Raw genomic sequence first — 23,329 nt, 5'->3', positions numbered from 1 at the left:
TTATAGCCTTGCATATCATATAATTTACTCCACTTGCTGAGTACCAATCATAAGTGTATTCACACTTGCTTTATTAAAAACTATGCTGCTCAGAATAAGATGATTGTCCGGAGTTCCCTGAAGATTTCGAGGAGTGCTAGACGTATGTCTCCCAGTCATCTGCGTGTGAAGTTGAAGTCCGCAGCTAGTTATAAACGTTTGTTTATTCTCTTAAGATTAAGACCGTCGGTCATATAATAAAGTACTATTATATTCTATTTCGTTAATGCATTGTTTTGGGTATTCACTTATGACATCTATTGTATGTGCAGAACTTGATCCTAACGCACATATGGAATGCATTCGGTTACCTTTTCTAAACCGGGTGTGACGTATCCCCGCATCTCACGCTAGCTCTGCCTATTTTCTAAAAAAGCCCTCCAATTTTCTAATAGTCACAACTAAACCCAGCTAGCCCAATGGTACAGAAACCACGTTCTTATACTTTTCATGTGGACCCTCAAATTAGTATTTATTTCCTCCCCGCCTCCCCGCCGCCCTTTCCCTCCCTCTCCTGCTCCCCACTGCCGCCCTCTCTCTTGTTCTCTCCTCTCAGCCTCCCCGCCGCCGCCTCCCCTCCCCTTCTCCCTCTCTGCCTACCTCCAAAGAACCTGAACGAGCCAAGCCGAATCAAGTGAGCCGAACCAAGGATTCAAATTCGAGTTTTGATAAAATTTGTTCAAATTTTATGAATTCAAATTTTGATTTTGAATTACAAAACCGTAGTGCTAACTATATCCTACTGACATAGCTGTTTCATATTGAATTCATCTTATATAGTTTGTCATTTTTTATTGCCTTATGGTTACTTACATTTGATTGTTCAAATGGTAGGGCGCGCATCGGGCGCCAAATGTTCTAGTTGATAAATTGCAGACTTGTTTGGTGGCCAACGGGTTATGGTGGCACTGGAAAGAAGCCAAGGACCTCTCCGGCAGCCTCTGTGATAAAGGTAGACAGTGGCGCATTGGCAGCACGGAGGAGCACACCGTTGTCTAGCTCAGCCGGCTACTGCGCCATTGTTGATCCAACCATTGCCATTGAGATGGCAACCATGGCAGTCTCCTCTCAGTTTACCAGCATGGCGAGGTTTTGCTACACCCATAACCGGCCGTTGGCACGCATGGAGAATATGGCAAAGATGAAGCACCCTTGATGGTTGTTGGGCGACGTGCGGGCCTAAGACCTAGTGTGGTGGCCTACTGTGGAGTATGGACTTAAGGTGGTGTTGTGCTGCTATTGGTATGGTGACCCCCTAGCACTCGTTTGTCCCAACACCCACTGCAGGCCAACTCCTATAATCGAATGCGATCGCAATCTGCAAGCAGAATTGTTGTTGTATGCTTAAATAAGAATAATTGATTGTTGCATCCATGCCATTGTATTTTTTTATTTGTGTGCAAGTGTATCCTGAGTTTTATCCCAACTTTAGTTGGGATTAACTTCCTTTTCTAGGGTTTCCTAACTATTCCTTTTTTCATTCATTTTTCCTCTCTCTTTTCTCCTCTCTCTTTTTCCTTTTCCCTATTCCCCTTTTTCTTTCTCCTCGGCCAGCCCTCTTTTACTTTTTCCCCAGGCTGCAACCTCACTTCCCCTTTTTCCCCAGGCCAAGCCTGTATTTGTTCCCCACCTCCCCCATCCCCTTCATGTATCATTTATTGGGCTGTGGTCTTTCGGCTCGCTCATTTTCCGGCCCATGCCACACCCCTTTCCTCTCTTTGTGAGTCGTTGACAGGTGGATCCAACTTATTAGGGGTAGGGCGCTTCTTCCCATCGACCTAGACTCCTAGGCTAGCGTGCTCACCTTTTCGTCTGAGCGCTACCCTCGATCCTGTGGTCCAAGCTCCTTGCCACCTTTTGGGTCCGCGAATCGAATTGTGTTTCCCACGAACCCTAACCAAACAATGCGCGACACCCGGCCTTGTTCGCTGCCACCGCCAATCCACCGTACCAAGCTCCTTCGCCCACCTCATCCCGCCTGCAAGACTTGGGCTAAGCTCTAATTTGTTCCCCCGCTCGGCTGGTGCTCTCCTGCGCTCTCTCCCTTAGTCTCAGCTTCACCGGAGCTCTGCGCATGGTGTGATGTCGCCGCCAGCCACCACCGAGCTAGGCCTCCCCGGCCTCCCCGATGCACCCTACCGAGCTCATCATAACACTTCTAAGCTCTAGTGCAGCTTCGCGCATTTTTTTCACACTTTGATCGCCCTCACACTATCGCGGTCCCACCCTTTGCACTCCAGGCATCGGAACTGAGATCAACAGGCCGCATTAGGTTGGATCAGGTCAGCGTCTAGTCGATATCGGCCAGTTGAGTCATTTTTGTAGTATAAGCCCATATAGTTACCAATGGTTCACCATTGTGTAAAAGTATTTACATTTCAGCCCTTTTTATCGTTCAGTCCCTGAGCTTCATTAAATTAGTTCCAGCCATTCTTTTTAGCATTTTAACACGTTAGCCCTTGTAGTTTTAAATAGATAATTGTGTTTAGACCTCTATTTTCTTTCTATTTAGTCATTTTTATTTGTTTTATGATTTCATCACGTTTAAGCTCTTGCAGACTTGTTTTAAGTATATCATATTCATTTTAGTTCCGTTCTAAGCATTTCTTGTTTTTTGAGATCATAGTAGCATGTAGAACTGATTTATATGCTTTATTTCACCTTGTCATGCTGGTTTGTGTGCTGTTTTTATTTATTTGCATTTATTTGCTTGTATGTAGCTGTGTTGCTTGTTTGGACTCGTTCGCGATGCGTAGATGAGTTGCACATAAACTTCCGAGATCAAGATCAAGTGTTCGAGAGAAGCTTAATCCAAAGAAGGCAAGTGTACTCATCCTTGATCGTTCTTTTGTTCTAATTACAGGACCTATTTACTTTATGCCCTTTGTTTGTATCAATCATTGAGGCTAAGTTTTATCTTTATGTGGGTAGGTTGCTTAGTTGCTATATTTTGATTGTGGTTGGTTCAATAATGAATTAATGATAATACTTCAAACACTGGTTACTACTTTATTTGTCAACTGGCTCGTACATGATAATGGTTAACTAAAACATGGAGTGACCACTCAGAATAACAGTGTAACTCTAAGAACTAATGAGCTCTGATCTTATCTAACTAATTAGATATCTCTAATTTGTTAGTAGTCACTCTAACGTGGGGGGGTTCTGTGGTGAGGAGTTTGCTGTCAGCCAAAGGTGTACGTGCGTGGTTGTTTTTTTTCATGCCTTGGGGAGGTTAACTCATGCAACTGCCGAAACCTTAGCTGACTATTGACTTATTAGGAAATCTATGGAAAGACTTTATGGTGAATCCCTGCAACTCACCTCGGAAGCGTTTACCCGAGTTTACAGCCTTTGCAAACCTAGGCATCAAGGGGAAAACATCTTGTGGGTAAATATGTACAACATATGTAGAGTGTTAAAATTAATATATCAAACATGCTCACGGTCATAAACGATCTGAAACTTCGCATGACAACTAATATATCCAGCTTTTACTTTATTGTCGTTTATCCCTATTTTATCATAATTGTGGGATGGAATTATATCATAGTAAATATGTTGCTCATTATGCAATGCCAACTAAAATGCTAGCTGCAGTAAGTGAGCTAACCTTAATCCTTCTTAAAGTCTTGCATTTTTACTTATACATTTATTGAATACAAGCTACAAGCATACTCAATTTTGCTAAATCAATACTGCTCACATATTTGAAAAGTCCATAGTGGATTATTAGCAGTTCTAGGCGTCTATTCCCCAAATCGAGTGCCTGTTAAGTCTGGTCGTGGCGCAACTAGAATAATTACAGCATTTAAATACTTTATTTTTTATTAGAACTATGTCACTCATGTAATATTTAAATTTGATACCATTTATGACACTATTTTTATTATTCATTGTTTGTCATTGTATGTATGTAACTCAATCCTGGTACATCTACGATTTAAGCAAAATAGGCATATTCGTCCCTCAACTGTCGTCGTCCAAAGATCAAGTTCATCCCTAAACTTCCAATTAGGTCGACTAGTCCTCCAACTTCTATTTCGAGTCATCTCGTCCCTCGTCCTAGTTGGTCTTCCATATTAGCGTGCTGCGTCACCCTATACATATTTTTTTCGCTGACTCATCACTATTAAATAACATATATGTCTTTCTCCATCTTTTACAAGGTCACTCAAACTCCATACATCTTATTCTCTCTCATCTGGCACTCGGCTTTACATTATTGAGTAAATTGGAAACCAAACCATATTTTTAGAGAAAATAAAGGGTTGGTGGTGGCCTCAACAATAGATGAAGGAGAGAGAGCACAAGAGGTATATAGGATATTCTGGTATTGATGACTTCGTAGAAAACGCTTCTAGGACGACGTGGCATGCCAACATGGACAATCACCTAGGACGAGGAACAAGATTGATCTGAAAATAAAAAGTTTAAGAACTAAATTGGTATAATTCAAATTTGAGGGATAAATATAACTCTTAGATTGAGGGATGAAAACGACTGTTTTTCCTATGGTTTATTTCTCCATTTACCTCTTTTAAAATCAGGTAAGACAGGCACAGGCATGAGACGTCCCATTTTGCAAGCTGCTTTGTCGCTTCAACCCTAACATGCATTACTTCCTTTGTGGACCGTGCATAAGGGTGTCGTGAACCTTCTAAACATGTGTTTGGTTTGGGGACAAGATGGGGTTCAATCCATATTTTTTAGGATGGGATTGACCTACTTCATGTTTAGTTGAGAGTTTAGTTCATCCTAGTTTAGTGTTTGGTACGAAGGTTTGGGGATGAGATAGATGATGATTTTTTGACACCGTTAAGCTACAGCAGTTAGCAATAAGCTCATTAGCTACCCTCGCAGCCATGTTTCACGCATTTCAATTGAAATCCATGCAATTTTAATCGCTGTGACATAGGATGTACGTAGAAGTTACTAGATGAATAATGATGCAATAAAGTCAAATCTTACTTATTGAGTGAAAAATAGTTGATTTTCGCCTTTTCCATCCCATATCTCAAACAAACCACAATAGATGGAAGAGGTGTATTTTGATTTGTCCAAAAACCGATGCAATTTTTCTCATTTTCTCCTAAATTCCAGTTGTATGCACTTTTTCTCATTTCCTCCACTGTACGTATTCCTTTGAACTGTACTAGTGGAGATGCGGCACGTGTTTAAGATCAAATTATTTAAAAATAATAGGATCACATGGAACTACTACTAAAAATCTCATTAATAAATAACAAAGTTTCATTGCACCAAGTAATTTCATATAAGGGAGCTATGTGCGTATCTACAAGCTGGGAAAGGAATCCTTATCCTTTAGGTTCCATAAATAACCAAGATTTTACTTTATTTCCTTCAACCAACTTCAACCAACAATAAGTGCAAATCACAATTATATATGGAACATTGGATCGAAAATCTATTCTACTCTAACTTCATAAGTAAATTGTATAGGAACAAATCCACATGCTCGGCTAGGTCGTAAGATAGAAATTAAGATGTCATGTATGTCTGCATCTTTCTCACAAACAGATCCATCATACTTCACAGCTAGCTTGTGAATATCATGAAGATTCTCATGTGCAAATGTTTAGAAGGATATCTTGACTTCCTAACTAAACGTTCTTACAGCAAAAGGAAATAGAGATGTATGTGTACTACATAATATAATTTCTACATATATGAATGACCATGACAAGGATTGTTAACTTTATTCAATTGAGTGGCAGTATATGGGCCAGTTTGGCAGAGCTCCTAGAGCTGATTCTCTGCTGAATCCAGCAAGAGCTCTGCCAAACAGTTTTTCAGAGAGAAGTGATTCTCTGCTGATTCTGTGGAGTGATTCTCTGAAATGAACTAAGAGACTGGGAGCTGAAAAAAGTAGCTTCTCCTGATTCTGTGAAGTGATTCTCCATCCTGATTTTAAAAGTTTATGCTAGACAATCAAAGAGAATCACCTTCAGCCACAGAATCACTTCTATCAGAGAATCAGCTCTCACAGAGAATCAGGATCAGTTGGAGCTCTACCAAACTGGCCCTATATATCATCCATACAACTCCAAGAAGTACACATGGTTCAAATAAAATTTTTCCGACCCAATAGTAAACATATGGTGCATCAACACAAACATATGGTGCATCAACACGTCAACATGACGATCACATGTGAGCTTGATGTAGAGAATTGATCAGTTGCTATCCATGCATGGTTAATGAACACTTGTCGTGCCCAGCATAGTGATGCACCATACTCTCAATTATAGGCAAATGTTCTTCCATCATCGTGTGAGTGTAGCAACAAATCAGCTTGTCTTATACACCATGTTCAACTTTTTAGATTTTGCAAATACATCTCTGAAACGTGAATATACCACCCTCACTTCTCCGGATGAATGCAATCAACAGTAGGTGTTTGATGATTGAACACCCATTCGTCCTCTCTCAGTCTAATTCTGGTATCTGCATGAATGGGGTTATTCCTAATCTTACAAATGAAATCAAGTAGATGTCACGGTAACAACGACAAACCTTCAAGTGACGACAACCATATGCGGCTTTCAATAAGAGTGATACATGTTTATGCACCTTCGACCAAGCAACCTGGGATAGGAGATAAAAAAAATCCCTGTTTGATCGTAATCATCTCAATAAATTTAGCACATACCCTGGATCTGATCAACTATAGCTTTGGTTGCCATCAGACATTGATTTTGTCCACAAGCCTCCATGAAGAACCCAAGGTCCCTGTCATCCAAGTCCGTGATGCATGAACAGTTGATAAGAGTAAACCACCCGAATGAAAGGAACACGGCTAAAGATGCATAAACAGTTGATAAGCGTAAACCAAGAAAATGAAATAGGAATAATTGTGTAAAATGACGCAAACCTTGTATCCTTAATTGCCACCTCTCTTGATCCATGATGAGGAGGAACCATGGAGTGGTACAAAAGACCGACCAAACACGTCTAAAACAGATCCATGAGGTTTCTTCCTAGAACCAGAAAAACAAATATCCCATTGGGCAATCACTGCCAACTTCATACCTGCCAGAATAAAAACATTTGTCAAACCAGAACAGGTTAATCCCCAGTAGTAGGATATAGATACTACAGTTTTAGCCAAGTAGAACATGATCACTGCTACGTCTAGAGAAGTTTGTATTGCATATTGGAAATATGTCCTAGTTATAGGAAAATATTTTGGCATGAGAGTTTTGAACAAAGTAACATATCTCAAACTGAATTCTTTTTTTTAACTTTCTTATCCATAAACATGCCGAATATGGGCAATATTATAATGTGCACCATATCCATCTTCTCTAATTTGGTGCAAAACTGAACATTTTAACACAACCGGTAAAAGACAACACAGACCATATTGAATGTGCACATTTTATCCGTTCCAGTTTAGTTATCCTACAGCAAAAAGTAACATTTATTGAACCATCAAACATCTAAATCTAATATAAATAATCAACAAGTTCAGTAAATGATTCGTTCATCTTACATGGCACTTGATTTGGACTGTAGGAAGAAAAGATAAAAAACAGTAATGGAAGAATGTATCCTAGGTACAAACATATATATTGGCTAGATTCTTTTCCACATTACCCAGGATTCATGTTACTCTAGTATATACACTGTCGTACAGGAAAGAGTGCCTTATAACTCTTATATGACCATGCAAACACTGAAATGGTAGCTCAGGAATTGGTGAAAGATACCAATTACCTATTTAGCAAACTAATTGCCTCAAGCACCAATAAGAACACCAGTGAGAATGGAAAGACATCAACGGAGAGATCCCCAGACGGGACCAAAGCGCCACCACAGTGGGGTGATGGATGAAAATGTGAGCGTCTGTCTCGAGGATGCCATGACACCACTCACAGTTGGAGTCTTCACGGGTCAAGTATGTTTTTGTGAAACAGGTTTGCTACATCTCAGTCCAATTACACATATGCATGGATAAACCAATGCGCCTCAAAAATTCAGAAATGAAAATTTGGAGACCTATTATGCAGATTAAATCAGAGCACAATGAGAAATCCGGATACAACCCACTAACTTGATTTACTTTCTGCACTACCTGTATGCTGATCATCGAGCCGTCGAGGGCTTGCCTGCCCAGACCAATCGCTTCTCGACGAGCTGCACAAGGAATTACACCACTAATCCACACAAAAATGTTAGTCTATCTGGACATCATAGATTCATACCTTGTCAACAGATGATCCCACATGCCAGCTTATTAAACAGAATATGGTGGTACGCCCTTGTCTTGTGCAGGATCAGATCAATCAAGATGATCTACAAAAAGGAGCAAGCAACTGTCAAGACTTCAGTCAAGCATGCTACGAGATGTGCAGCTGACATATTCCAACTACAAGATTGCAAGACATAGTTCATTGACCACCATACCATGAATTCACAATCGATGCAGGGATCAGCAAGAGCCTTGCAGTTATCCTAGGCACAAAGATGATCGTAGCATTCAGAGCTGACGGCTCACATGCAGACAGCAAAAAGGATTAAAGTCATGGTGCGAACACTTGAGAGATGGGGGTGGAGAGCTGGGGCTGTGTGGCTTACGCATTTCATCAAGCGGATGTTGGCCGGGAATACTGCACGAAGAGCATCTTCACTTGCCCACCGCAGCCAACGCAGCGCATCGCCCATTGCTAGGACTCCGTCTGCAGAAGCTCCTGCAGGACCCAACTCCGGCCCGCCGCAGCTCAGACCCCCACTCGCAGTCCAGGGGAGCGAGGATCGGGATGGCGGCGCGATGTGAAAGGGGAACTCGCGGCCACCACATCTGCTGCTCTGCTCCCGCCCCTACCGACGGCTCCGCGTGCTCGCCCTCCGCCGAGGAAGGAAGCGTGGAGAGGAGGAGCGAGGATCGGCCATGATGGGGCGTCGTGGCCGCGGGGAGCAATAGCCGTCCGCGAGGCGTGGTGGCACGGCGTGGTCACGAACCCATGCGCGGCGTGGTGGCGAGGCGCGCGGCGTGATGGGAGAAGGAAAAATCAAACAAGGAAACCGGCGTGACGTGGGAAAAAGGAACGTGCAACATTTTTTTATGTGCATCAAATAAGGGGATCATGCCGGAGAAATCAAGGGTACGAAAGGAAACAAACCGGCGTTATGAAAGAAAATAAATGCGGATAGATGTAGGTAGATGAAAGGAGTTGGTATAAAATGTGTTATTATTTTGGTAGAAATATTTTAGAAATATCAATTTTGTGGATATCCACGGCTTCTATCGAATCTTCCGCGCTGGCAGGTGGGACCTAAGAGCTACGGTGGTCCTAATCTTAATCTTAATCTTAAGAAAGGGTTTCAGTTATTTTAACCAGTGCACAGTAGATGGAGCAAGCATCAGTCCACACGGTGACTCCGTGAGCAACAGTTACAGACCCGGGTCAGACCCGAACCCAACACGCCGCCTTCCGACCCCAAACCCGCGGCCACGCCAGCGGCGGCACCCTTGCCCCCGGAGATGGAGCCGGAGCCGGAGGCCGCGGGCGCAGCCCTCGTGTCGGACGCCGCGGCGCCGGAGCACCACCCATCGCAGCTTGGTGAGCAGATCCCTTTTTTCTCTTTTCCTTTCCTTCCGAGGGAATTGCGTTTCAGAATCGTTGTGGATTACAACTGAATCGAAGGGTCTTGAAGGCACCAGCTCCGAATTGTTTAGGGTTTTAGGCAAAGTGCCCCAGGTATTTGTGTGCGGAATGAGCGATGTTAACACTGACGCGCACACAAAACCTTGGAACTGCTGGGGTTACTGTACTGGACCGGTCTGAAAGGAATGTCCGTCCTTATCTCGTAGGTGGTCTTGTGCCGTTTTGTTTCTCTTGGTTAAGGATTCAAGAACTGCTGATGCCCATGTGTTGAAAATGGGGATAATGACTGATTGCCTTCGGCACTGTGAGCTCTTTGAGTAGGTTTTAGGGTTTTGGTAGTTGGTCTAGTTCTCTGTCCATTATGTTCTTTGTTCATGATTTTCTTGAGCAGGAATAACAGTTATTTTATTAAGACATGATAGTTACAGTTGGGTACGTATCGGAAGACAAGTGTAACTAACAAGGTGCTCAAGGGGGAAGGCTCAACCTGCTGGAACCTTCCTGTTGTGCTTTCTTTTTTTTCCCCTCATGCAGTTTGCATTGGAATGAAAATCAAATGAGTATTTGAAACTTTTGGGTTATTGTTGGCTACAGAGGATCTGTGATGATGATAACTAGGTAGAAAGGTATCGAGTTATCAATTTCATGGGATTAGGCTGCCAGAAATCTTCTCTCTGCTTGCAGTTGTACTGCATGTGCATCCGAACAATGCATTGGACATGACTGTTTGACTCTGTACCAGATGTTTTCAAGAACAGGGTTCAACTATTACGTGATAGTAACACGCGCGATTTCAATGCATGGGTATCATTAATCAGTGCTGCAGAGGGAACGTCGGCAGTAAGTGGAATCTTTCTCATTGTTTCATTCAATTTATTTTCACAGTTTGATACTGCCTCTCCTTTTTTTTCTCATGTGATGTCACATGATCGCATAGAGAAACTAGTGGAACTATATGTTTCTTTCAATGCTTTTGAATGCTGGGTCACTATATATTAAGCATTCATCTGGTTTCTGATGTTAGCCTTGTTTCAGGATGACATAGAGGTTATAAGCTTGGTATACAATAGCTTCTTATTGGAATTTCCTTTGTGCTATGGCTACTGGATCAAGTATGCAGCTCACAAGGCATGGCTATGCAAAAACAAAGATGTAGTGGATATTTACGAACAAGCTGTCCAAGCTGTGCCTCATTCTGTTGATCTTTGGGTCAGTTACTGTGGCTTTGGTATATGTGCATATGAAGAACCTGCTGATATCAGAAGGTGAACAAAACATTAGTGTAATATTTGTTTGGAGTCAATTTTGCTTCTTATTTACACTGAAGAAAAATTTGATTCTGCTTTGTCTTTTTCATTTTCTACTTTTGCCCCCCCCCCCCCCTTTAGATCTTCATAATAATTCTTAACATAGTGTATTAGAACATCCCCGATAGTGGAGTCAGCCATAATCTATAAGAAGCATACAAGTCACCTAAAGATAACATAACAAACAACATGTTCAACGGATCGACCATAGCACATTCTTCAAAGTTAATATGGTCCACAAGTCATATAGGTTTATTAATTGCATGCCTATTGGGAGACATGAATCGACTGCCTACTAACTAGCAGTAAGCCTTTATCTCTCCTTATTAACTTTTCCTACCACAAAAGCAAAATGCTGATATGAATGCTGGTTTGGCATCGTCAGAGACGCCCTTAGTCATATGTTTTGAATGCTACAAACTGATATATCCCTGAGCCAGCTACAATTTATTTTTTATTAATTCCTAACTATTACCCAGTGGATGAGTTTGAAATATTTGGAGCAGAAAGATCATTGATTGGCCAATTGTCACTACAAAAATATGAGCATTTTCTTATATGGTGTAAACTTCTAATACAAATCAAATCAAACTAGATAGGCTTTGAGCATGAAGATAAAAAAGTGTAGACCTTGGGAAGAAAAAACAATGTAGTTCTGGTAGTCTCGACCCTTCTTAAAAAATTGAATCATTCAAATCTCTCTGTGGCCTGGAGGTCCTGGGTACGAAGCAGCCTTTTTTTTCTGTAATAGCTCTCTTATGAGATCCCTGCAGCCCTCACTCTGGTCCAAGGTGAGGTGTTGTTCATTGTAACTGGACCACTCTTTTTCTCTCTTAATACAAAGATACACAGCTCTCCTGCGTGTTCGAGAGAAAAAAGGCTGTCTAGGAATTTCCTTCCCCAGACCCTACCTTATGTGGGAGCTTTTGCACTGGATATTCCCTTTTTTTTTATCTCTGTGCCCTTCCCCCACCCACCCACCCACCCACCCACTCACTGATTTATGGAATATGTATGCTATCTCAAAATTCAATATGGATATTGCTTGCAGCAAGTTATAGATGCACAGAATGTTTAATAAACATCCTTTGATCATTTGATATCATGTTGACCCTTTCTGACGGGGTGCAGCCTGTTGGCAAGGTTTATCGTATATTACTTCTGTAGTTCTGTACATCTTGTACTTATCTTTTTTCTACATGGCAGTTTATTTGAAAGAGCTTTATCTCTTGTTGAAAAGGATTATTTGTGCTATCGCCTATGGGACAAGTATATAGAATTTGAAAGTTCTCAGAAGCAGCTGATTCAGCTTGCCACCATTTATATTAACACACTGAAATTTCCCACAAAGAAGCTGCACATGTATTATGAAAGGTATGTAATGGCCTCTTATGATGTCACCTTGATTTAACATTTGCGTTTTAGGAATTATGGTACTCCAGTAGTCCAGTTAGGCTATTCTCACTATTATTACCGATCAATATAAGGGTGTTGTTGCTGCTGCTGTTAGACTTGCTCTTTTACTCTTCTTACTGCTGGCTATTGATAATCATTACTCCGTTTTCATTAAGTTTTGACCCTGACTACCTGAGTAATCATATTACCGATTTGATCGACGACCTGGTGATATAGTAAATTGTTTATTGGGTTAGTTAATGTAAAGATGACATTAAACTCCCACCTCTTCTTGATATGTGGAGACAATAGCGAATAGCTAACCTTGCTAGTTACTACTTACAAAAATAATATCCTCTACTTCAATTTCAAAAGAATATTTTGTAGACCATAGCAAAACGCTCCTTCCCAAGCAAGGTTATGGATACATAGAATTGTTCCTAGATCTGCTAGGATGGTCAAGAGATTCATGCAGACCTTTAGTTGCATACATAGAATTGCTATGGATAACTGGGGGATGTTGATACTAGAACTGTCCATGCCTTCACACTACAAAGTTTCTTATGTATAAATTGTATGAAGTCTTACTAATGGGCCTTCTTTTTTTCTTTCTTGGGATTGTAAATGTTCCAGTTTTAGAAAGTTGGTAACATTATTGGAACAAGAAGTGACAAGTTGTGCTGCTGAAAGATTATCAGGAAAGATACATACTTCTGAAATGATAGATGGCGAAGATTCTGAAGTGGATATATCAACAATGATTGCGGACTTATTTGACCAAAAAGGTGGGCATATTAGTCCTGAAGCATTGAAGCGTTACTTATCTGCTGGGGAGAGGCTCTACAAAAGGTCCAGTAAAATTTACAAAGAAATCTGTTGCTTTGAGGCATCCATAAAAAGGCCCTTTTTTCATGTCAAGCCACTTGATGATGATCAGCTTGAAAACTGGCACCAGTATCTTGACTTTGTTGAGAAGAATGGGGATTTTGACTGGGTATTTTTCATCTTGTAATTGTTTCTTTATGCAGAAGGCTAGCTACATATCTTCTATTCTAGCATCGGATTACATCTTAGGGTCCTTGCCTTCCGCTTGCAGGCTGTAAAACTTTACGAGAGGTGTTTGATCCCTTGTGCTAATTATTCGGAGTTTTGGATTCGCTACTCGGAGTATGTCGATGCTAAAGGTGGCCGAGAAATTGCGAACCATGCTCTTGTTCGAGCATCATCATGTTTTGTAAAGGTATTGCTTGGCCATGTACTTGGCTTTCTACACCTTTTCATTGTTTTAAGCTTGTGTAAGGACACTATGTGCTTTCTATTTTTTTCTGCATAGTCAGGTATGGGTCCAAGGACAAAGGGTATGGCACCTGCTCTCATCTTATCACTGGCAAGGGTGCAGGGCTCTTCTCTGTGTGGTAGTCTTTGAGGCATGGTTAAGGAGGGAGAGACTAGATAACTTCTTGTTTATTCTCAATGATAGATACGAGACTCTCTTAACAATGGGTAGATTAATTGAAATAATGACTGATCTAACTCATACAGCTTTGGTCACAAAAATGAATAATTTTTGCATGGGCACTGTCTAAGAACTGTAACCTTTGATCACGAATTTTTAATGTAATATATTTATGAAATCATGAAACTACTTTTCAAGACCAATCTACTAATTACATTTTCAAGTTCATCGTTTTCTTGCACACATGCATCCACTCAATCCTGGTACTGCCAATAACAGCTTCTCAACCAAATATTGCTTGTATGATGATGATATGATGCCATTTGAATCATAAAACAATATTGAGCAAATATTATAAAATAATGCTGAGCAACTCCAGTTTCATTATGTAATACAATATGTTGGTCAAAGTTTAGATGATTTGACTTTAGGCAACCGAAAACTCACTTATTTGAAACTAGAGGGAGTATGTAAGATACTAAATACTGATCATAAGTATTTTGGGTAAATACATATTCTTGCGGGAGAAGATAAAAGGCCTATTACAGTTCCACGGGAGCTGTTCACGCTAAGAAGTGGTCATAAAGTCATACAAAGAAGGCACAATCAACTTCTAATACATCTTCCATCGACTCTACTGCTGGAAGATAGCCTATTGATTTCAGAACATTAGAGGGTACAGTTTCAAAGAGCTACACCTAAAAAGTTGTCTTTGTTCCTCTTCTTTGCCAACAAAGGGTGAATTGGTGACTGATACAGCATTATAGATTTATGATTTATTCTATATTGAAGTTCATTGCCTTTCCTTTGGAGTATGATCTTCTAGCCCTCTGCAAGTTTTTATTTGAATGCTTCCACATTATTATGCTTTATACAAACCTGTCATTTGTCAAACCTGTTGTAACTTGACAGAGTTTCAGATTTTATGTATCCTTTTTGGCATGTAGTCAAGTAACCAATCAATGAGTTAATTTTACTAAATTCACAAACCATTAGAATTTTGTCACATGGATTTTAGAACCTGAAATGGGAAAGCTTTCATATGTTCATATTAACAAAATCAACATAGATTCTCAAAACAAGCTTAATCAGTGTTCCGCCTCTCCATCTCAAATAAGGTTGTAACTTAATTTCTTGTTTATTTTAGAGCATGCACTTTACTCCTAGCAACTCCAGTCTCATTCTTGTTTTTCTCTCTTTTTTTCCCCATCCAAGCAGGGAGTTCCAACTTTCTGCATGTATTACGCGCTATTTAAAGAGCAAATTGGTGATGCATCAGCTGCACGTTCTCTTTTTGTTAAAGCAAGCAGCAACTTCACTTCAGGGTTTTATGCTAATATTAATAGGCTGGCCAACATGGAAAAACGAATGGTATACACTAATACATTTTTGTGCCTCTTGTGTCATTTATGCACTTATCTTTGTCTGAATATCATTCTCTTCCACTGTAATGTTTATAGGGAAACACTAAAGCAGCTTTTGAGATATACGAGATAGCCATTGAGGATGCAATGCAGAAGCAGAACATAGAGTTACTTACGAACCTGTACAGAAATTTTGCTCAATTCATATATGCGGTAAGAACAAAGTACTTTGCGATGGACATCAAGTATTCTATGCCCATTTCAGTTCCACTATGCATGCTTTCTACAAAGACATCTTTCAGGATTCCACGCGAAATGAAATGTGCAGATTGTAGGTTATTCATTATCTGGCAAACATGATCTGCAGTGGACCAAAATTAGACTCATTTATGCATGATCAATGTGTGTAGCAATGTCTGCTGTATCCACTATCTTTACATGTTCCTTTTCTTTTTTATTTTAGGCTGAAATTCATGTTATGCTGTACAGGCAAGTCATAGCATTGTGGAGGCTAAAGATGTCTTTGTCAAGGGAATAGATCGTGTACCCTGTAAACCACTGATTAAGGTGCATAATGTGTTGAGCACAGTTCCTACATTATTTAGGTTTGCTTACGTAAAGAAACCTTTGTAATTTTTATTTTTATTTTTTTTTCTGTTTAGGGACTCATACAGTTCATGAGTACACATGGAGGACCTACAGAAATACCTCTTCTTGATTCTGTTATTTCTAATGCCATAACTCCTGGATCTGATGTATCTACAGCTTTAAGCCCTGAGGACCGTGAAGATATCTCATTGTTGTTTTTGGAGGTTAGAGAGTTTCCAATAGTTATGCCATTATTTTCCTTCCCATATGTTTCCTTTAGTAGACTGTGTACGACAGTAGGAGTATCTGTCGCATTTACAGTTTGCACACTTGCCATCTATACACTTGTGCAACTCCTTCGCTTTAAGCACCAATCAGATGATGACTTGGGTTGAAATAGAGTTGTGCATATGATATGCTTCTGTTCAATACGTGCTGGTACAATGTACTTGTTACACATGAGGCATTACTATATTTATATTTTATTCCTAAATGGATTGGTTAATAATAAAATAATGCTGTCTGTTGTTTTGCTTGCTCTTTACTTGAGATTTACAAACTGCGTATTTTGCATTGAACATGTCCTATCAAATATTTATTAACAGGTAGACGCTAATGGGAAATTTACAACAGTGGATATGGCCCATTAGATGGTCATTGATGAATCATGCATTCTTTTTCTTTGTTTATTTTGTGGTTGGTGTTGGGATTCCAAAATATGTGTACATGATGCATTTAACTATTATGCAGAATCACAATAGCCTTGAGCTGTAGCCTGTAGTATCTTACTGGTTGATTTGCGGACCTGGAACCTGCTTATGAAATGGTAGCCTATGGTACTGGGTTGTTTTGTCACTGGTCAGTGATTATATTATCTAAAATGAGAAATATGTGTACACGTTCGTTTGATAATTTCCAGCACATTACATCTTCATTTTAGTTAATCTGACAGTCATTATCCTTTTTTTAATGTCTGTGCTAAGTGAAAGCCAGAGCCTTATGCTTAACTTGTATTGTCAGAGTACCAAATTTACCTATTCTCCATCTGGTCATAAAAAACTCTGTTGCTTTTTGTACAAAGACAGCCAAACCTTTCTTACATCAAACTCGCCATACGTGTACAGATTTAATTTGCAACATTAAAGTTGCGTGTCTGTTGTAGAATATCAGAAGATTTTCCTGTGGTTGTGTGGAATATCGGGAGGGTATCGAGCCACGGTGGAAGCTGTCAGCTCCTTCTCCCTGGCGTGGTGTGTTGTTGCAAAGAGCCACAGATTTGTTATGGTACCTAGCAATTATTGAAAGTTTGGTGTGAAATAGCAAAGTGCCAACAAAGTCCAGTATGTTGTTCCTCTTTTTTGTTTTTATTTTGTTTGTTGTTGCGAAACCCTGTGGCAAATTTTGCCTAGTAGTAATGATAGTAGGGCCTGTTTGGTTCATGCCTAATATTGCCATGCCTAAGGGTAGGCGCGCCACAGATTCTTAGGCTTTTTAGCCACCTACCCCACATGTCATCGACACATTTTGTTTCCAAACTTTGCCACAACTGTGGCCTCAATTTTGTTGGCCACACTTTCTTTGGCAGCTACAACTTGCCTAATCTTAGTTATGGCAAGCTTAGGCACCAACCAAACAGGCCCTAAAAGGGCACCAAGGAATTAGGTTATGGTTTGGGCATGCAAATTGCTGACCACTAAAGTAGGAAAAAATATTTTGGAGGTCTAGAGTAATAAATATTTTGTTTATGATGTGCTAAGTAGTTACAGATTGGACATGATGCTTGTTAGGGCACCAATCCATCCTAGCTAATGGATGTTCCCCTTTTTCTTTTTTCTGAATGGAAGTGATTTTCCCTTTGCCTGTCATTTATGTCTGTTGATCTCAATTACAACTGATATATTCAATGTTTAATCTTAAGTGTGTCGTGCTGGGGTAACTTGAAATAATTGTAGTTTTTGGTTAACTTGAAATAATTGTAGTATTCGGTTCACATTTGCTTTGTATGGCTGGTCATGCTGAGAGAACATGCAGCATTACAGCAGGAACTCAAGATATAATGTCTCCTGTATGAGATATTTTACATGCCTCATTTGTTTTCCTTCTCACAGTTTGTTGACCTCTATGGGGGTATTAAAGAACTCAGAAAGGCGTGGGCTCGGCATAGTAAATTGTTTCCTCACAGCACTGGAAACATGTCACAGCATTATTCCACTATGGGAAATAGCCTTCAAGAGAGTAACAAGAGGAGGAAAACAGAACCTTCGATTGTTGCTCATGATCAGTCTTTAGAAGATATAAGGAAACTGAAACAGCCATCCAAAACTGACAATTTTTCTCTTATATTTGATAAAGAGGTTGAGTCACAAGTGGAAGACATTGTGGATTCAGGAAAAGGGTATAAAGACGCAGGAGAGCAGAAAGCTTTAGAGAATCTCAATTCACATGAAGAGACCAGCAGGACATCTCAGGAATGCACTGACATGGTTCACCGTGAACATAGCTTGGACAAATTTGGAATGCAGAACCAAACGAATTCATATGCTAAAGAAGTGACTAATCAAGATCTAAGTTTGCATGTACAAAATGATGAGAAAATATCTCATGAGGTTCGAAGCGGCGAAGCCCCTGTATCTGAGTCAGGTGACTGTGATTCTCCTTCCAAAGCAATTGCTAGCTCTGAGAGCATCAATTGTCAGGACAAGGTCGCTGAGGTATCTGCAAGCAACCATCGAGAAATGGTATGCTCCAAATTTGATTTGCCATCTGGATCAAGCATGCCCAAAGAAGGAAGTTCTTCTGATCTAGCTCGAATATCTCCGGAGCTGGAGGAAAGGCAACCTGTGGAGGTTCAGGTAAAGCTTGACACAGTAACAGACAATGGTTTGTCTGTCAGTAATGAAAACTTAGAGAGGTCTAATGATAGTCCAAACACAACTGAATGTGACAAGGTAAACTCTGCTCTCGGTCACGAGATTCAAGACCATGTCCAATCTTCACAGCCACAGCAACTCTCAGTCTGTGCAAAACCTTCAAGCTCAGAATTAGCGGACACAAAAGCAGATACTCTGGGTTTTCAAGCTCAACTTCAACACCAGGTGGCGAATTGTCAAACACATCAATCTAATAACCTTTCTCTGTCTGTACAAAACATACAACAGCAAGAGCTTTCTTGTACAATGCCTCAGAATGTTCAAACATCTGCACAAACTCAAGATCAACTTTTTGCACAGTCTAATCAGGGAAACCAACAGTATCTTCAAATGACCCAAGGGTATGCATCACAAATGTGGCAGTATTATCAGCAACAACTGTATTACCTGCAAGCTCAGCACAATCAACAGATGCAGACCCTGCAACAGCAACAGCTTCCAACTGAGCATCTTCAGCAAAATTTCATGCAGCAAGTACAACAGCTGAACCAGCAAATGGTACTCTGGCAGCAACAAGTGCAACAGCAGCAAGTAGTACTACAACAGGCACTGCCAGTTCAGCAACTCCCTGTCAAGAAACAGGGTCAGTATCCTTCTTCTTCAGGGGATACCAATCATGGCAAAAATAAACAGCAGCAACAAGCACCTCAAGTGGATCAGCAAAGCCAACAGTTGCAGCAACAGCAGCTTCTTTATTTCCAGCAGCAGCAGCAGCAACAGATGTATCTTATGCAGCAGCAGCAGCAGCAGGTGTACCAACAACAACAAGCCCAACAGCAGCAGCTCTTTCAGCAGCAGTTAATGCAGCAGCAACAGTTTGTTCTGCAGACGCCACAGCTACAGCAAGACTCAGTTCAGCAGCAGCAGCAGCAGCAACTGTTTCAGCAACAACAGCAGCAGATGATGCTTCTTCAGCAACAGTTTATGCAACAACAGATGCAACAGTACCTGCAACAGCAACAAATCCAACAAGGGCCCAAGGATCAAACGTACAAATCAAATCCTCAGGTACGTACCTTATTGTACCAAATTCTGATGAAACATGATGGGTATGAGCACATTGGCTTAGTGATAGCCCATGATTTAATTTAAGTTTAAAATTTCAACAATACTTCAATACCAAAGTCCAATTCTCTTGTCATTCTTGTATGGTTACTCATGCCATAAAATTCAAGCTCAGCTGCCTTTCTCCAAGATGTTGTGCTTCAAGACGCCTTAAAAAGTTTGTCAAATCAAACTAGTTAAGTTTCTAACATGAGCGAATCAGTAATTTGTAGATATAAACTTTGGCTCTTCGCCATCTGGAAAAAGTTAATGCCCATGGGAGAGGGGTCATTCAGTATGTATTCATTAGTTGGTTAGGTTATAATTTTTATGAACCAATCTGGTATATATTTCTTCTGTCCAGAGGGAGGGAGGGTAAATGGAAAATGGTCTTTTTCAAAAAAAAATGCAAAATGGGACAAACAATCTTGTTTAGTTGAGCTAATGGATGTTCACTCTCGGTCTTGTTATATTTTTATATTCTTTGTTACCATGGATGTCCTCCACTTATGTTGCCTATTCTACTTCAAGATTCGTGGACCTTTTTACAAAGAGAACTACTGAACCAAACCTCTTGTTTTAAGATATTTCTCCTTGTAATTCGTGACTACCAGATACTACATAATGGAATCAGAATCTAATATTCACCTGAGTAATGCTACACCTGCAAAGATGTTTTTACAAAAATACTCTACTTGCATGCTAACATGGACAACAATCATGCATCTGATTGGAACTTACCAATTGAAAGGTTCATGTGGCGGTGGTGATTTTCCACATCAGTACGTATGTAGAGTTTTTTGTAAAACTTATTTTGTAGTTCTAGCATTACTCTTTCCATCTTGACCACATCTGATTAAATGAGTTAAACTGTATTCTTGAGAAGAGTGTCATGTATGGCATACTCTATGGGGCCTGTGCTGCCAGACTCAATCAGCCAAAGCACTCATAGGGCCAGCAGTCTAGCACATCACCTAACGGGAGTTCGGGCTCTGGCAGCATGCCCTCTATCTTTGATTTCCCTTCTCTTTTCCTGTGCCTCTCTCATTCTTTCTGCCCGGCTGTGGGCACTCTGTTTGGCTGAAGTGCCATCAAGCACGATCCAAGGGGTCTGGGACCTCAGTCAACTACCTCTCATTTTCTCTTGTTGCTTTCCAAACTTCATCCTGACATTTGGTATCCGGACTAACATGCTGATCTCTACTGATAAATGCGTTAAAGACCAACACATACAAGATAATCATGATCACCACCACTTGCATGATGATGCCACACTTACCCACGCGAAGGCAATAATGGCGGACATGGCAACAACATTGGTCGGGGAGAACGACCAGGACAAATAGCATAAATGGTCCTGAGTTATGTGGCACTTGCCATAGAGTTGGTTGGGGCTGCCCGCTGAGCTTGCCCCAGAGTAGCTGTAGATTCCTCACCTCAAGAATGGTCAGACAAAGCAAGATGATTCTTGGGTTGAGCAAGTCCTTATTATGTTTCTTATTTCGAGGATAATTTGCATTGCACCATACCAGGATCTCATATCATATTTGCTTGTCTTGTTTATTTTACATCTGAACTGAACTCGTGTCAGTTCATTGGTTTGTTGCTGCCAAATTCAAGACTTCAAGAGGAACCCTGTCTGCACGTGCAGAGACCTATCCATATCTTGTCTCTAATTTGCTCTGAGAAATTATTCCTTTTTCAGGATGGAAGGAACATGCAAATGGAGCATGCGCAGCATTCTGAAGCATCACAGGTGACAGAAATTATCAACTTGTTCATTTGCATTACAATAGTTTCATCATGTTGTGTGTTTTCTATGCATACGCTGACTTTTTTGTCAGTAAAAGTTGATTATTTTTTTCGTTCACAATTTCCAATCTTGATTTCCCTCAAAAGTTTTGCTCAATCCTGATTTACTTGTCTTCTTCAGAGTGATGGTTCCAAACTGCGGAGTGGTGAACAATCTGAGTTATCCTACCCATCAACTCCACAATCACAGCGCTCAAATCGCTGAATCATTTAGGATCACCTGTCTTCTAATCAAAAGACAATGGAAGATGTAAGTACCATCTGGCAAATGGATCCATAGACATACTTAAGAAACATGGAAGGCCACATGTCTATTTTCTATCTTGCTCCCAGTGGATGGCCTCGACTCTGTACTGTGTCAGAATGGTGATGATGAGTTGCCCCTCCCCCCTGGTGATGAGGAAGCTTGAACTCTTGCACTTGGATTGCTCCATGTAACAAATCTTATGGTGGCTTTTAGCTTGTGCTAGACTGCGTTCCTCAACTGCAGGTGACGTTATCTACTGAGAACTAGCTTCTGTTAAACTGCATCATGTGAAATGTCAGCTATGATCAACACGATCTACAGCTTAGGTATGAAATTCTCAGTAATGTGCACATGTCTGGAAAAGGGGCACTGTGATATGTTGGAGATGAATTGTCATGCCTTGGTGAATCACTCAAATTTCAATTAGAAAACCTTCACTCAAGCAGGGATATCTAGAATATATTTTGATAAAGCGGATGGCTTCCTGTCACAGCTCCTATATGTTGGATCATATTGACCTCAGGTGGAATAGCGACAAAAAGAAAGCAAAAAGGCTGGAAATTGTGCAGTACTGCCATCAACCTGCTGCTACATATTTGCAATTTTTTCGGCTGGTTAAACTGCTGTCATACTCCTGTATTCTTCAGCGTCTCTTAGTGTATTTAGGCATTTAGCGATATGTTAACACCATAGCTTATTGGTGATGGTGTTTCCAATAATTTGAGATATTGAATTTAATTGTTAGGTATTTCAATCATTTCTAGAGAATTGGTCTGGCTACTTCAGCATGGTGATTGAAGGAGCTGTAAATATTAGAATTCTTAAGTTTTATGATGTATCTGTGGTTATTGCAACATGTAATGGAAATATTGAAGGGAAAATGCTTCAGCACTTCAAAATGACTGCAGTCATCCAATCACGCGCAATGCCCTTGGGAGCTACATTTGCGTACCGGACGTAGATGACATTATGACACCATTTAACGTGTGACAAATCCATGTGACACCATCAACGTTTTACTTTTATACACACATCGTTCTCTTATCCCAAAAGATTTCATTTCTCACCAGAAGCAGGTAGGACTGGCATCTCTCCGAGATCATCAAGACTACTTCTTGGTCAAAAATGGCATGCAAGTTAAGGTCATTTGTCTATTGCAAATAATATTACTAACCTTTGTTTCTAAATATACTTGATACTTTTGAGTTTTGATTACTCTATCTGTTTACAAATACTTGGCACTTTCATGTATCCTGAAATGTATTTTCCCATTTTGCCTATTATAAGATATCATTTTTCTCCACAAATAAATGTTCTAGAAATATTTATATAATTTCATATGGGTGTTTTGGTATCTTTGCATTAGAAAAGTGGCGTACCTAAGTATGCGTGCATTGGTAAAAAGGCAAATATTTAGAAATGGAGGGTTGTAGTTTCGTTTCTTTCAAAAATGACGTATTCACAGAGGGGGTACAATTTGAGAATTCCGTGGTGACAGCGCTAGATTCCGACTTG

The 23,329-nt window shown here is 40.3% G+C and overlaps 1 protein-coding gene and 1 long non-coding RNA gene across 10 annotated transcripts; one reads left to right on the top strand and one right to left on the bottom strand.

Annotated features, from left to right (window-relative positions):
* Nucleotides 1–5,728: 5,728 nt before the first annotated feature.
* LOC112896368 lies at nt 5,729–9,118 on the bottom strand. 6 transcript variants are annotated; one of them, XR_003229437.1, is made up of 8 exons: nt 8,641–9,117; nt 8,470–8,548; nt 8,268–8,358; nt 8,138–8,219; nt 7,780–8,061; nt 6,935–7,092; nt 6,577–6,792; nt 5,729–6,507 (listed from the first exon to the last, which is right to left on the bottom strand). It is a non-coding gene; the product is annotated as an uncharacterized LOC112896368 (long non-coding RNA). The 6 variants fall into 6 exon arrangements; XR_003229436.1 differs by having other exon boundaries at nt 8,138–8,199; nt 8,641–9,115; XR_003229435.1 differs by having other exon boundaries at nt 6,577–6,859; nt 8,138–8,358; nt 8,641–9,118.
* Nucleotides 9,119–9,427: 309 nt separating this feature from the next.
* Nucleotides 9,428–22,730, top strand: LOC112896390 (RNA polymerase II degradation factor 1). 4 transcript variants are annotated; one of them, XM_025964345.1, is made up of 15 exons: nt 9,428–9,626; nt 10,414–10,511; nt 10,707–10,936; nt 12,185–12,352; nt 13,007–13,367; nt 13,470–13,613; nt 13,711–13,731; nt 15,048–15,200; nt 15,290–15,406; nt 15,683–15,760; nt 15,856–16,005; nt 17,890–19,719; nt 21,461–21,511; nt 21,689–21,817; nt 21,901–22,730. In XM_025964345.1, the coding sequence occupies exons 1-14, from the start codon at nt 9,548–9,550 to the stop codon at nt 21,770–21,772; spliced, it is 3,564 nt and encodes a 1,187-aa protein (XP_025820130.1). In that variant the 5' UTR covers nt 9,428–9,547; the 3' UTR covers nt 21,773–21,817; nt 21,901–22,730. The 4 variants fall into 4 exon arrangements, with proteins under 4 accessions (XP_025820130.1, XP_025820129.1, XP_025820131.1 ...); XM_025964344.1 differs by having other exon boundaries at nt 21,689–22,730; XM_025964346.1 differs by lacking the exon at nt 13,711–13,731 and having other exon boundaries at nt 21,689–22,730.
* Nucleotides 22,731–23,329: the final 599 nt, after the last annotated feature.

This window comes from Panicum hallii, chromosome 6 (genome assembly GCF_002211085.1).
Source record: "Panicum hallii strain FIL2 chromosome 6, PHallii_v3.1, whole genome shotgun sequence".
Taxonomy (NCBI): domain Eukaryota; kingdom Viridiplantae; phylum Streptophyta; class Magnoliopsida; order Poales; family Poaceae; genus Panicum; species Panicum hallii.
The sequence above is the reverse complement of the archived record's forward strand: the minus strand, read 5'-3'. Positions and strand labels throughout refer to the sequence as shown.

Excerpts from the sequence above, each read along its gene's own strand:
- LOC112896390 (XM_025964345.1), top strand. The coding sequence starts at position 9,548 with ATGGAGCCGGAGCCGGAGGCCGCGGGCGCAGCCCTCGTGTCGGACGCC. Across the intron at positions 10,937-12,184 it reads GAACCTGCTGATATCAGAAG|TTTATTTGAAAGAGCTTTAT; the intron begins GTGAACAAAACA and ends TCTACATGGCAG. Across the intron at positions 21,512-21,688 it reads AGCATTCTGAAGCATCACAG|AGTGATGGTTCCAAACTGCG; the intron begins GTGACAGAAATT and ends TGTCTTCTTCAG.